Raw genomic sequence first — 15,697 nt, 5'->3', positions numbered from 1 at the left:
CAAGACGAGACAAGATGAGACGAGAAAAGAGAAAACAAGACAAGAGAAGACAAGAGAAAACAAAATGACAAGAGAAGAACAGGGAAGAGAAAACAAGATGACAAGAGATGAGAAGACAAGACAAGACGAGAAGACAAGACGAGAAAACAAAACAAGAGAAGACAAAAGAAAACAAGACGAGAAGACGAGAAAAGACGAGAAAACAAGAGAACAGAACAGAACAGAACAGAATGGACAGATGAAAGGAAACAACAGTGGATAACCAGATTCAACAGCCAAACTGAGTCATTGTCCAGTGTTGGTCTTAGAGACAAAGCGTGGATTGTCTGAGTTCATCTCAGACTCTGTGGTTGGAAAAAGTCATCCAAACTGAAAGTCTTTCTCTAATGAAATGAGGTCAGGAGAGGTTCAAGTCATTCCTCGTTATCAGCCGACAGACGGAGGAATTATTCTCTGACTTCCAACCACAACACCCCACATGAGCCCATAAAAGAGGGAGAGATGAAGTGTTTTATCTCAATAACAGACAGCAGAGACATGGAGAGGGAGGAAAAAGAGGAGGGGAGGTACATAGACAGAGAGGGGGGGAGAGACAGAGAGAGAAATGTGAGTCATGTTCTTTAACTTTAGAGGTGATCCAATTCAAAGGGCTGCTTGCTTAAGGCAAAGCTGGAAATATTGTTTGTGTGTGAACATGTGATTTTGCTGATGTTTAAATGAAGTCACCTTCCTGCCAGGTATGATGGAAGCTGCCAAACCCACCAGTCTGATGGATGTCTGTCAGCTGGAAACCAGTAAGACAGTGTGGTGACCATAGATCTCTCCTTTACACAGAGCTATTCATCTGTCTCACACTATTTGACAAGAATGGCACTCACATAAACCTGAGTACCAACAAACTACATCTTCAACTAGACTCACAACATCAAGTCTAGTTGAGCAAGACTATGGATTATATGAAGACTGATGAAGCTGAGCGTTATTAAGGAGAGATGGTTTCAGAGATGCCTCAACACGTTTCTTCTAGCTAGTCGGCACAAATTAGTTTTTACCTTCACTCCCATCCGGTGTAAAACTCTGGTTTTATTGCCATCCTGTCAGCTTTTGACACCATGTCATGAAACTAAACTAAACTAAAAGTGTTCAGTCAGAACTGGTCTTGTTGAGGGACTGGATGACAATTTGAGCTGGTTTCCATTTTATCATAAAGATTGAAAACTGCCACACTCTATTTTATTTGATGGAATTGTGACAAAATGCAGTGAAGTAAACATGAATTCAGCCTTCTGACATATAGTATGGCTCAATAATATTATATACATGATGTAAATAATATAAAAAATAAATAATATTATATATATATATAATATAATATTTTTTCTTAAAAAAATAAATGATTCAGTCTGAGTTTTACGGCATAATTAGTTTTGGTTAAATAGTGAACTGAGCCGTGGTTCATCATGTCTGGTGAGGACCGTTCTTTTTGCTGAAAGCAGACATGAGGCTGGAATATCCTGAAATAATCTCCAGAGGTCTGAACACATTAAAACCCATTTTCTTGGCTGGAAGGATCAGGGGGGGTGTTTGCTTTGGAAGACATTCACAGCAGCTTTAGTTTCTAATGAGATCCTTAAATCAAGTCTGTCTAAGTCTCCCAGGCTTTACATCACACTCATCCAGACCAGAAAACGTGACGCAACGGATCTTTGGAGGCTTCAGCAGATGAAAAATTAACCTTTGACCTTTATGGTGAGGAGCCACAGAGCACTGATTAGCTGACCAGGATGATGGCAGTCAAAAGTCCTCTGAATTTACTTTGCTGTGCCTGTCAAATTAATCTGATGGTGGTTGTGTTTTCTTCGCTGACAACCTGGAACACAACAACAACACAACAACAACAACAAGAGAACAAACCACCAAAAAGACATTGGAAGACCTGAAACTGGCTTAAACAGCAGATGTCATTCAAATACTGGCCAGTTCAACCAGTCATCTACTGTTGATTACTGGGTGCTGACCAGCACAACCACAATGTTTTATGGGCTCAGGGCTCCAGGGCATCTCACCATTTTTCCTTTTTTTTTTTTTTTACTTGCCTCACTCAGATCGTTGAAGGATTATGCTGTGTATATGTATAATGAATAAACCCAGCCACTGAGGATGCACAAACCAGTGCATTCTTAGTGCTGGTCTCCTGCCCAGATAAATGGGGAGGGTTGTGTCAGGAAGGGCATCCAGCGTAAAACCTTTGCCAAATCAAATATGTGGATCATAAATCAGACTTCCATAACTGGATCGGTTGAGGCCCGGGCTACCAACAACCACCTCCAGTACTGTTAACCAGCAGGGTGCCAGTGAAAACTATGCTACTTTTGGGTGAAGGAGAAGGAGAGGGGGAAGGCATGTCCAGAGGCAGCAGGAGAGGAGGAAGGGTAGGAGTGTGGAGGTGACAGTCAGAAGTTTGAATGTTGGCCCTATGACTGGTAAAGCTGGCTGATATGACGGAGAGAAGGAAGGTAGATATACGGTGTGTGCTAGAGACTAGGTGGAAGGGGAGTAAGGCCAGGAGCATCGGAGTTGGGTTCAAACTCTTCTACCGTGGTGCGAATGGGAGGAGAAATTGGGTAGGGGTTATTCTGAAGGAAGAGTATGTCAAGAGTGTGCTGAAGGTGAAGAGAGTGTTAGACAGAGTGATGAGTATGAAGCTGGAAATTGAAAGTGTATTGATGAATGTTATCAGCACATATGCCCCGCAAGTTGGGTGTGAGATGGAAGAGAAAGAAGAATTCTGGAGTGAGTTGGATGAAGTGGTGGAGAGTGTACCCAAGGAAGAGAGAGTGCTGATTGGAGTGGCATGGGCATGATGGTGATGGGAACAGTGGTGATGAGGAAGTGATGGGTAGGTATGGTGTCAAGAAGAGGAATGTGGAAGGACAGATGGTGGGGGATTTTGCAAAAAAGATGGAAATGGCTGTGGTGAATACATATTTCAAGAAGAGGGAGGAACACAGGGTGACGTATAAGAGTGGAGAAAATTGAACACAGGTGGACAATATCTTATGTAGGAGGCACAATCTGAAAGGGACTGGAGACTTCAAGGTGCTGACAGGGGAGAACGTAGTTAGGCAGCATCGGATGGTGGTCTGTAACATGACTTTGGAAACCAAGAAGAGGAAAAGAGTGAAGGCAAAGCCAAAGATCAAATGGTGGAAGTTGAAGAAGGAAGACTGTTGTGTGGAGTTCAGGGAGGAGGTAAGACAGGCACTGGGTGGTAGTGAAGAGTTGCCGGATGGCTGGGCAACCACTGCAGAAATAGTGACGGAGACAGTTAGGAAGGTACCTGGTGTGTCATCAGAATAGAGGAAGGAAGACAAAGAGACTTGGTGATGGAATGAGAAAGTCCAGCAAAGTATACAGAGGTAGAGGCTGGCAAAGAAGAAGTGGGATAGTCAGAGATGAAGAAAGTAGACATGAGTACAAGGAGATGTGGCATAAAGTGAAGAGAGAGGTGACAAAGGCAAAGGAAAATGCGTATGGTGAGTTGTATGAGAGGTTAGACACTAAGGAAGGACAAAAGGACTTGTACCAATTGGCTAGACAGAGGGACAGAGCTGGGAAGGATGTGCAGGAACGTAGGGCGATGAAGGACAGAGATGGAAATGTGCTGACAAGTGAGGAGAGTGTGTTGAGAAGGTGGAAGGAATACTTTGAGGGACTAATGAATGAAGAAAATGAGAGATGATGATGGATGATGAGGGGATAGTGAATCAGGAAGTGCGGTGGATTAGCAAGGAGGCAGAGAGGGCAGCTATGAAGAGGATGAGGAGTGGAAAGGCAGTTGGTCCAGACTCCAGATGACATACCTGTGGAAGCATGGAGATGTTTAGAGATGGCAGTGGAGTTTTTAACTAGATTGTTTAACACAATCTTGGAAAGTGAGAGGATGCCTGAGGAGTGGAGAAGAAGCATACTGGTACTGATTTTCAAGAATAAGGGTGATGTGCAGAACTGTAGCAACTACAGAGGTATAAAGTTGATCAGCCACAGCATGAAGATATGGGAAAGAGTAATAGAAGCTAGGTTAAGAGGAGGTGATGATTAGCGAGCAGCAGTATGGTTTCATGAAAGAGCACCACAGATGTGATTTTTGCTTTGAGAATGTTGATGGAGAAGTATAGAGAAGGCCAGAAGGAGGTACATTGTGTCTTTGTGGATTTAGAGAAAGCATACGACAGGGTGCCTGGAGAGGTGGAGGTATGCACTGGAGAGAAGAGGAATGAAAGTCAGTAGGAGAAAGACAGAATACCTATGCATGAATGAGAGGGAGGACAGCGGAGTGAGGATGCAAGGAGTGGAGGTGACGAAGGCATATGAGTTTAAATACTTGGGGTCAACTGTCCAAAGTAACGGGGAGAGAGAAGAGACAGCAGCAGATGATGGAGAGAGAAGAGAGCGCAGCAGATGATGGGGAGAGAAAAGAGAGAGAGCAGCACATGGAGAGAGAAGACAGCAGCAGATGATGGAGAGAGAAGAGAGAGCAGCACATAATGGAGAGAGAAGAGACAGCAGCAGATGATGGAGAGAGAAGAGACAGCAGCAGATGATGGGGAGAGAAAAGAGAGAGAGCAGCATATGATGGAGAGAGAAGAGACAGCAGAAGATGATGGAGAGAGAAGAGAGAGCAGCAGATGGAGAGGTGAAAAGTGCCAGCACTACACCACATGAACTGTATCTGAAAATTGTGTGTGTGTGTGTGTGTGTGTGTGTGTGTGTGTGTGTGTGTGTGTGTGTGTGTGTGTGTACTTACTACAAGAAAAATGCCGGGGACAAAATCCACCACTATACATGGCCTTCATAGACCTCACCAAAGCCCTGGACTCTGTGAACCGTCAGGCTCTATGGCTGGTTCTGGCAAAAATTGGCTGCCCGGACAAATCCATCCGGATACTGAGACTACTGCATGACAATATGTCAGCCACAGCACTCAGTGGCAGTGGAGGTGAAACGGAAGAACCCTTCAGGGTTCACACTGGAGTCAAGCAGGGCTGTGTCATTGCTCCTACCCTGTTCTCCATTTTCATTTCTGCTATCCTCCATCTTATGGCTAAACACATGCCACAAGGAGTCAGAATCATGTACAGAACTGACAGACAACTCCTGAACATCAACAGATTCAGGGCTAAAAGCAGAACCACCACCTTATCCATCATGGAGCTGCAGTATGCCGATGACAATGCCCTCGTGGCCCATTCAGAAGAGGACCTACAATGCATTCTGGATGCTTTTGCCAAGGCATACAAGCAGTTTGGTTTGGTCCTTAACATAAAAAAGACCCAGATCCTCTACCAGCCACCACCCAACACAAATAACCCTGCTCCACCCCCAACTATCTCTGTTGGCAAAACCAGACTGGAAAATGTGGACCACTTTACATACCTCGGAAGCCTCCTATCCTCCAAAGCTAATATTGATGAGGAAATACACCACCGCCTCCGTTGTGCCAGTGGGGTTTTCTCAAGACTGAGGAATAGGGTCTTTGAAAACCGCGACCTCCAGGCCAGGACAAAAATTACTGTCTACAGAGCGGCAGTGTTGCCCACCCTACTGTATGGATCAGAATCCTGGACCACATACAGTAGGCACCTGAAGGCACTAGAGGCACATCATCAGAGGTACCTCTGAAAAATCCTCAAGATCACCTGGGAAGATAGACGCACCAACAGCAGCGTCCTGGAGGAGGCTAACATTCCCGCTATCACTGCCACCATCGCCCAACACCAGCTCAGATGGACTGGCCATGTCATCTGTATGCCTGGCTCTCGCCTTCCAAAACAAGTCCTATACTCCCAGCTTCTCACAGGACAACGTGCCCCGGGAGGTCAAAAGAAAAGGTATAAGGATAACATCCAAGCGAACATCAAAAAATGCCACATAGGCCCTAAGACCTGGGAGGACACAGCAACCAACAGGGGGACCTGGAGAAAACTTGTCCGGGAAGGAGCTGCATTGTATAATAATGATCTCCACTGTGCTGCAGAAGACAAGCGCAGACTCAGAAAGGAGGGAGTTTCCACCAAAAAGGCCAAAACCAATCCCACGACTACCACCACCCACCCCTGCTCACATTGCACCAAAATATGCAGCTCCAGGATCGGCCTCTTCGCCCACCTGAAGACCCACAAGGACCAAGAAGGAGGACAGTCATACTCGACCCCGAGTGACCGCCGATGTGTGTGTGTGTGTGTGTGTGAAAGAAAATTCAATATTCCAATAAAGTAATGTTAACATAACTACGTGTAACTTTTGTTCTCTAGTCTGGTACTGCAGCATGTCAGTAAATGTGTAATGACAGCAAATTTGTAATTTGTGATATTGGGCTATACAAATAAAATTGATTTGATTTGATTTGATTTGAACACAGAGCTTGTTTATCAAAAATATTTCGGGGAAGGATGATCCCCCCCGGACTCCCCTACAGAAGTCCAGGCTAAGCCCCGAATGTCCTCAAATCCTGGAAACGCTCCCCCGTGAGTTTGTGTCACTCATTCTGGCCAGTGTTTACATTCCACCGCGGGCCGATGATGTACAGTACAGGAGGCACAGCGCATGCTCGCCGACCAGATCCTGTATGTAGAGTGGACAAATCAGGACTCATTCCTTACTGTCCTCGGTGATTTTAACAAAGTGACTCTCAGACATGAACTACCTAGATACAGTCAGCTGATTAAATACCCGACCAGGGAGGAGAGCACTTTAGATTACTGTTACACTATGATCCGCACTGCCTCTCATGCAGTCCCCCACACTGCAATGGGACACTAACCACGTCACGGTCCACCTGGTTCCTGCATACAGGCAGACATTAAAACTCTAAACCTGTTGTGAGGACATCTAAGAAGTGGACCAGGGAATCTATGGAGGATCTTCGTGCGTACTTGGACTGTACTGATTGGGATGTTTTCTGGTCTGCCACCGATAGTCTGGATCGGTACACTGAGGCTGTGATGTTTTATATCAGCTTCTGTGAGGACAGCTGTGTACCATCACACACCTGGGTCAGTTACAACAATGACAAACCCTGGTTTACAGCTCAACTCAAGACAGCTTAGTTTGGAAAATGAGGAAGCATTTAGGAGTGGGGACAAGGTCCACTTTAGAGTCTAAATAAAGGTTTAGCAAAGCGGTGAGAGATGCTAAATGCCTGTACTCTGAGCGACTTCAACAGCAGTTCTCAGAAAACAACTCGACCTCTGTCTGGAAAGGCCTCAGACAGACTACCAACTCCAAACTGAAAGCCCCCCCACTCCACTAATGACCCGCGCCTGGCCCGCGATCTGAATGAGTACTACTGTCGATTTGGAAGACAATGAGACATTCCTGACACCATCCCCGTGACTCCATCCACCAGCCCCAGGTCACCAGCTCCTCCTCCCCTGCCTAAGCAAGGGCCTGGGCCTCTCCACAACTGCCCAACTTAGAGGCCTCCTTATCCCCTACCACCAAGATGACTCGCTCCATCCTGGAGATTGACATTAACAGGCTGTTCAAGGAACAGAACCTCCACAAAGTAGCTGGACCAGACTCTGTCTCTCCCTCCATCCTGAAGCACTGTGCCAAGCAGCTGTCTCCATTATTCACAGACATTTTTAATACCTCACTGGAGACATGCCACGTACCAGCCTGCTTCAAGACCTCCATATTTATCCCCGTCCCCAAAAAAACAAGGAGCACATGACTCAATGACTCCAGACCTGTCGCCATGACCTCTGTGGTAATGAAGTCTTTTGAACGCGTTGTTCTGTCCCACCTTAAAGCTATCACTGACCCATTCCTGGACTCTGCAGTTTGCCTACAGAGCCAACAGTTATGTCCGTCCGTCCAGACATAACTTGATATGTACAACTTGAAACTTTTCACCCGTTTGCTGGTAGGTGCAGGTGCAAGTTTGTCAACAGTTCTGTGTATGTCGATTAGGGAGACTGGGATGAAGAGGGTGAGTCCTGGGAGGACACTGGGGCGGCTTTGACAGTTACAATGGTCGTGTGTACTATTCACAGAGAATTGGGGAATAGTTGCAATCACAGCATTGTGAGATGGTGACAGATGTACTCTTAGACCCCCCTCTGTTCAGGGATGGTCGTTCCCTCTTAACATAGATGGCCTCTTTGACTCCCCTTTCAAACCAGCATTCCTCCCTATCAAGGATGGTCACATCCTCATCCTTGAAAGAGTGGCCACTGACCTGTAGATGGTGTAGACTGCTGGTCTGTAGATGGTGTAGACTGTGGAGTCCTGGTCTGTAGATGGTGTAGACTGTGGAGTCCATGCCTGTAGATGGTATAGACTGTGGAGTCCTGGTCTGTAGATGGTGTAGACTGTGGAGTCCTGGTCTGTAGATGGTGTAGACTATGGAGTCCTGGCCTGACGTGTTAGCTCTCCTGTGTTGTGTCATCCTCTTGGCCAGTGTCTTGTTTGGTTTCCCCAATGTAGAAATCACGACAATCCTCCTGGCACTTAACAGCATACACTGTATCGCTCTGTTTGTGCTGGGGGACCTGATCCTTGGGGTGGACCAACTTCTGGTGCAGCGTGTTGTGGGGTTTGAAAGCAGCTGAGACGCAGTGTTTGGAAAATATGCATAAGAGTACATCTGTCGCCATCTTACAATGCTGTGATTGCAACTATTCCCCAATCCTCTGTGAACAGTACACATGACCATGGTAACTCTAGTTAACGGTGACGCCCATATTTGCATATGAAACTGGTGGTTGGTTTGGGTGGTTATGCCACTGTATTGTTAATAAGGGTGGGGACACCTGCGGTCACTGTATTGTTTATAAGGGTGGGGACACCTGCAGTCAGTAAAGACTGAAGAGGTCACTTACAGCCCAGACACACCAAACTGACTAGCGGCGACGAAGCACGACTGTTGCGTTGCCTCATGTCGCCTGCCGTCTGGGCCAAAAAGCAGCACTTGAACACACCACAAAGACTACAGCCGATGGCCCTGATTTGCTAGCTTAGCACTGATTCATTAGCTGAACAGCCAATCAGAGTGATCTCTCTCACCGACGGGCTCCGCCGATTCAACATGCTGAATCGGCCGTAAAGCTGCAAACAGGGGTCTGACTAGTGCCGACTGTGTGGGGGACACACCGCAAAAACTAGCATCAGAGACACTCACCGACGGCCCGACACTGACCGACAGCTGACTGTTGACCTGGTGTGTCAGGGCCCTTAGATGAGTGATGAAACAGATCTCTAAGTGTCCAGATGAACTGATTCACCTTTCTGTGATTTTCTTACTTGGATTATTGAGCATGCATCAAGAGTTATTTCACCTCATTTAACTTTATCTTGTATATATATTTTATCTTTACTACTTACTGTTAATCTTTCCCTCTTGCACCAACGTACCAAGACAAATTCCTTGTCTGTTCTTGTGCTTGGAAAGAAATAAGAAAACACGGAGTCCTTCAGCAGCATCCGAGTGTTCACAACAAGCAGTGTGCTGTCAGAAACACATCACTCAGCCTGACAATCCAGCAGTCAGGTATGTACACGTACACACACACACACACACACACACACACACACACACACACACACACACACACACACTGGAGCAGTGGAAACTGGGGGGTGTACCTTTAAGATGTACTTGCCTGGATGCGGGAGAGGCGGCATCATCAGACGGCACGAGTGGCACGTATGCTGTGCATGATCGCATGTTGGCTAGCTCCTGCTCTTCCTTTGCCTCACCTCAAGAGTGACTGGGGGTTACGTGTGGCCTCAGTTTCATTCATGCGTGATGGAACAGTAGCCGCATAACCGGGCTTGTGATGGAACAGTAGCCGCACAACCGGGCTTGGTAAGGCTGATGTGTAGTAATAAACCACAAGCTTCATGGAAACCCAATAGTTGTGTTCTGTCTTCCTCCTTCCCACTTTCCAAGCTCCCTCAACCGAGAAACACCAACCCAAACTGTTAAAAGATACACACACACACACAAACACATACACACACTGGAAGCAGCTCTTCCACCATGTCAGTCAATTCACAGCTCAAGTTACCAAATCCCTGATACCATCACAACCTGCTGTTTCCTACCCAAACACACACACACACACACACACACACACACACACACACACACACACACCTGGCTGAAGATGGGGGTATCTGTGGTATGTGGCCGTGGTTAACTTTTAAGTGAATTTGTGTGTCTTTTGGGTGGCACAACAGATTGAAGCAGCAATGTTGGAATAACAAGGAGGTTGTTCCATATCACAGCTCTTCGTCTGTTCTGCCACATAACACAGCTCGTCGTCTGTTCTGCCACATAACACAGCTCTTCGTCTGTTCTGCCACATAACACAGCTCTTCATCTGTTCTGTCACATAACACAGCTCTTCATCTGTTCTGCCACATATCACAGCTCTTCTGTTCTGCCACATAACACAGCTCTTCGTCTGTTCTGCCACATATCACAGCTCTTCGTCTGTTCTGCCACATAACACAGCTCTTCGTCTGTTCTGCCACATAACACAGCTCTTCATCTGTTCTGCCACATATCACAGCTCTTCGTCTGTTCTGCCACATAACACAGCTCTTCATCTGTTCTGCCACATATCACAGCTCTTCGTCTGTTCTGCCACATAACACAGCTCTTCGTCTGTTCTGCCACATATCACAGCTCTTCTGTTCTGCCACATAACACAGCTCTTTGTCTGTTCTGCCACATAACACAGCTCTTTGTCTGTTCTGCCACATAACACAGCTCTTCGTCTGTTCTGCCACATAACACAGCTCTTTGTCTGTTCTGCCACATAACACAGCTCTTCATCTGTTCTGCCACATAACACAGCTCTTCGTCTGTTCTGCCACATAACACAGCTCTTCATCTGTTCTGCCACATAACACAGCTCTTCATCTGTTCTGCCACATAACACAGCTCGTCGTCTGTTCTGCCACATAACACAGCTCTTCATCTGTTCTGCCACATAACACAGCTCTTCATCTGTTCTGCCACATAACACAGCTCTTCTGTTCTGCCACATAACACAGCTCTTCTGTTCTGCCACATAACACAGCTCTTCATCTGTTCTGCCACATAACACAGCTCGTCGTCTGTTCTGCCACATAACACAGCTCTTCATCTGTTCTGCCACATAACGCAGCTCGTCGTCTGTTCTGCCACATAACACAGCTCTTCATCTGTTCTGCCACATAACACAGCTCGTCATCTGTTCTGCCACATAACACAGCTCTTCATCTGTTCTGCCACATAACACAGCTCTTCATCTGTTCTGCCACATAACACAGCTCTTCATCTGTTCTGCCACATAACACAGCTCTTCATCTGTTCTGCCACATAACGCAGCTCGTCGTCTGTTCTGCCACATAACACAGCTCTTCATCTGTTCTGCCACATAACACAGCTCGTCATCTGTTCTGCCACATAACACAGCTCTTCATCTGTTCTGCCACATAACACAGCTCGTCGTCTGTTCTGCCACATAACACAGCTCTTCATCTGTTCTGCCACATAACACAGCTCTTCATCTGTTCTGCCACATAACACAGCTCTTCATCTGTTCTGCCACATAACACAGCTCTTCATCTGTTCTGCCACATAACACAGCTCTTCATCTGTTCTGCCACATAACACAGCTCTTCATCTGTTCTGCCACATAACACAGCTCTTCATCTGTTCTGCCACATAACACAGCTCTTCATCTGTTCTGCCACATAACACAGCTCTTCATCTGTTCTGCCACATAACACAGCTCCCTGCAGTCATTGGGCGGCAGGCGGGGAGACACCCTGGACATGCCGCCAGGCCATCACACAGGGCCTCCTTACACACACACACACACACACACACACACACACACACACACACACACACACACACACACAAATTCACACCTAGGGACAATTTAGTACGGCTGAGTCACCTGACCTACATGTCTTTGATTCACCTGACCTACATGTCTTTGGGTCACCTGACCTACATGTCTTTGATTCACCTGACCTACATGTCTTTGGGTCACCTGACCTACATGTCTTTGGACTGTGGGGGGAAACCGGAGCCCCCGGAGGAAACCCACGCAGACACGGGGCGAACATGCAAACTCCACACAGAGGACGACCCGGGACGACCCCCAAGGTTGGACTACCCTGGGGCTCGAACCCAGGACTTGCTGTGAGGCGACCGCGCTAACCACTGCACCACTGTGCCGCTTGCAGGACAGGATGACGTGTTTTACTCATCCAGACGGGAGGAGAGATGAGAAGGAGACACCAGTGGTCTGAATCCCAGTGAGATTCACATTTAATACTGCAGTTACAAAGTGAATTTCCATGTGTTGACACACAACACCAGATTAATGTGTGACTCATAAGAAACCAGGGGCCATATCATTAGCTTTACAATCCAGGTCTGTCTGGCTGGTTAAAGGACCGACATGTACCTTCTGCCTAAGTGCTGCCCTCTGTCTTTCAGACATATGAATAACAACAACAAACCAAGCCAGACAAACTAACTGTAACAGAGTCAGTGTGTCGTGTTCAGACTCCTTCAGTAGAAACCAACTGGATGTGATGGCTGTAGAGTTCCACGGGGACTGTGAGTGTCTTTGGGTCTCTATTTACTCATCTTATTATGAGATTTACTAGTCTTATATTTACTGGTCATAGTAGAGTTCATGAGTGACTTTTTGGTGTTTATGAGTCGTATTATACGCCAACAAAGTTAAAATATACATAGCACCCTGAACCTGCAATCTACGACTTTCCTCCATCTCTGTTGTGATGTAGTGGATGTAGGAGGCAGAGAGAAACAGACCTGTTTTTCTGGGACTACAACCCAGGTGTAGCAGGACTACAAACCGGGTGGAGCAGGACTACAAACCGGGTTTAGCAGCCATAGTGGCTGGTGTGCCGTCAGTTCAGCAGTAAACGGTTCCACCCTTGTAAAAATGGATCCTGGGAACAAAGCTAACACAGACAGTCTTATGTATTACAAACTACATCACACTATATGGGAACACTGTTGTACAGTCATACTGGTTGTCATGGATACATCAGTATCGCGTCTCAGTCTTTTGTCCAACATGTATGTGGTTGCTGCTGCACCAGTGTTCATCCTACCCGGTCAAAACATCTCAACAGCGGTACACAGAGACTGGAGAGTGTCTCCAACCATGGTGAAGATGACAGGTGGTGTTACGGAGCCTGACTCCATCACACACGGAGACAATAAGTATTAAGAGAGAAAACTCAGATTTCACCTTTAAGTATTCCCTGAATGTAAAATCCTTTGGCAAGATCCTATCAGGTCCTAAAACAAACCATTTATTAGGTGGAAAAACCGCGAATTTCAGCTTTTACTGTGCCTTTTATGCACATGAGAACTTGTTAATTCAGCTAGCCAAGTACAACCACAGTCTTCTACTGTTGGTCACTGAGATATTTCACTGGCTCAGTTCCAGTTTAGTACTTTGCTCAGCAGCATGTTGGCAGAGGTTGTTTCTATCATTTTCTCTCCTGGTCTCTCCTTTAACCTTCATGTCTCTATTATTATTTGTCTGCAGACTGCAAGACAGGACATAAAATTCAAGACACATCCCTACAGTATAAGACATGCCCCCATTGAGGTCAAAGCTGGGAGGTTAAGGTAAGGGCAAGTGATGGGCGAGAAGGTGTCTTGTAGTAGTACTGCAGTTTGCAGACAGACCCTTCTCCTCTATTGTGTCTGAATGTGTTCCTCTGAGCAGACTCACCGTAAGGCAGCTGTGGCCGAGTGCCGGCAGGCTGCAGGGGGAGAGAGATCACAACCTGTGGAAGAGACAGAGCAGCCAACTGGGGCTCAGAGGACGGACACAGTCTGGGCACGGCATCAGAACCAGGAAGTAAAACCAGCTGGCGGAGCAAACCCTAGGAAGTGAACAATACACAGATTTATAAAGCAACCATCCTGAAGATCCTGTTTTACTTTTACTGTCAAAATGAAAGAGTCAGGAGTGCTGTTGTGCGTGTGCATGTGTGTGTGCGCGCTATTTATTTTCTCCAGTTGGCTACAAAGTCCTATCATTTGAACTCCAACCAGAGCTGAGAACTCACAGAGTATAGTCCTTTCCATCTTCTCCTGCTTCCAATGTAGAAGCTGGAGTCTCTGGTGCTCAAAGTCCTGGAAAAGGCCTGGTCCATGACCCTAGAACACAGTCAACAGATTCGTCAATGGAGAGAACAGACCAGACCAGACCAGACCAGAATAGAATAGAATAGAATAGAATAGAATAGAATAGAATAGAATAGAATAGAATAGAATAGAATAGAATAGAATAGGACTTACACTTCCAGAGGAATTCCACAGTCAATGGTGAGGGTTGCGTATCTTCCGGTCACCGCCAGGATAATGGTGTGCCAGTGGTCATCCGCCAGATGAACATCCCTAAAGCTAATCTTCCTCCTCCCCCTTGGAGTTGGCACTGTAACCAGGAAGTGAAGACTGGCCTGGGAGACACGTAACCCTAACAACAGCCTGCTAGGTTTGTCTTCCACCAAGGTGAAGATGTACTCATTCCTCTGGAAGCAAACAAGAGAAACATCATGAAAGGCCCACAGCTGCAGCATGGAGGCGTGAATGTGTAGTAAACATGTAGTAAACATGTAGTAAATAGTATGTCGATGATCCAGGGTTTACACACTCCACCTACACACATCCTGATTTTCTGAGGCTTTTATTCCATGTTATTCTTTATATGTTCTGTGTATTTTGACTGTTTTAGTGTGAATTGCATTACTTTATATGTTTGCGTAAAAAAGAGACTACATGTACATGTAGTTTGACTGACTGATGGATTAACAATAGATCCAAACAGCCCATCAAAGTAGCAGCAGGGTGAAGCCCCCCCTCACAGCGTTATGAAGTTATTATAACGCCACATTGTGGTGTGTTTGACAGTGTGTGCGACCAACAGGGCAGGAACATGAACAGTCAAACAAATAATTAATAAATAAAACAGTTAACATCCTGACATGTCGTGTTTTTTCTCCTTCTAAACATTCTGTTCACGTCCAGCTGACTGACCGACACAAACTACTGTTTAACTTCAACTGAAGCTCAAACTTCTCTTTGTTTCTTTATTTTTTCTCTCTCTCTCTCTCTCTCTCTCTCTCTCTCGCTCGCTCTCTCTCTCTCTCTCTCTCTCTCTCTCTCTCTCTCTCTCTCTCTCTCGCTCTCTCTCTCTCTCTCTCTCTCTCTCTCTCTCGCTCTCTCTCTCTCACATTCTCTCTGTCTGTCTGTCTGTCTGTCTGTCTGTCTGTCTGTCTGTCTGTCTGTCTGTCTGTCTGTCTGTCTCTCTCTCTCTCTCTCTCTCTCTCTCTCTCTCTGTCTCTCTTGCTCAGTCTCTGACCATGTTGGTTTTTATCCTGCTTATTATTGTTTTGTAACTTTTTTGTAACTTTTATTACAGTATTGTTAAAATCTCACTCACTCTCTGTCTCTCTCTCTCAATTCAATTCAATTCAATTCAGTTCAACGTGTGCTTTATTGGCATGACATACGTTTGTGTACATATTGCCAAAGCATGTAAAACAACAACAACACAATACAACAATGATTATAATAATAACAGCAACAACAGCAATGATTATGATATCGAACAGCAACAGTAGCAATAGGTGCCGT

General features: G+C 46.1%; 1 protein-coding gene across 1 annotated transcript in view; it reads right to left on the bottom strand.

Annotated features, from left to right (window-relative positions):
- The window catches only part of LOC130120434 (thrombospondin-type laminin G domain and EAR repeat-containing protein-like), a 68,445-nt gene that overhangs the window by 39,403 nt on the left and 13,345 nt on the right, over positions 1–15,697 (bottom strand). Inside the window, exons 4-6 of the mRNA XM_056288970.1 lie at positions 14,360–14,592; positions 14,128–14,218; positions 13,788–13,941 (exon numbers count right to left, since the gene is read on the bottom strand). Of these exons, the coding sequence (XP_056144945.1) occupies positions 13,788–13,941; positions 14,128–14,218; positions 14,360–14,592 (478 nt within the window). The remainder of the gene's footprint in view (positions 1–13,787; positions 13,942–14,127; positions 14,219–14,359; positions 14,593–15,697) is intronic.

This window comes from Lampris incognitus, chromosome 11 (assembly GCF_029633865.1).
Source record: "Lampris incognitus isolate fLamInc1 chromosome 11, fLamInc1.hap2, whole genome shotgun sequence".
Classification (NCBI taxonomy): Eukaryota; Metazoa; Chordata; class Actinopteri; order Lampriformes; family Lampridae; genus Lampris; species Lampris incognitus.
The sequence above is the reverse complement of the archived record's forward strand: the minus strand, read 5'-3'. Positions and strand labels throughout refer to the sequence as shown.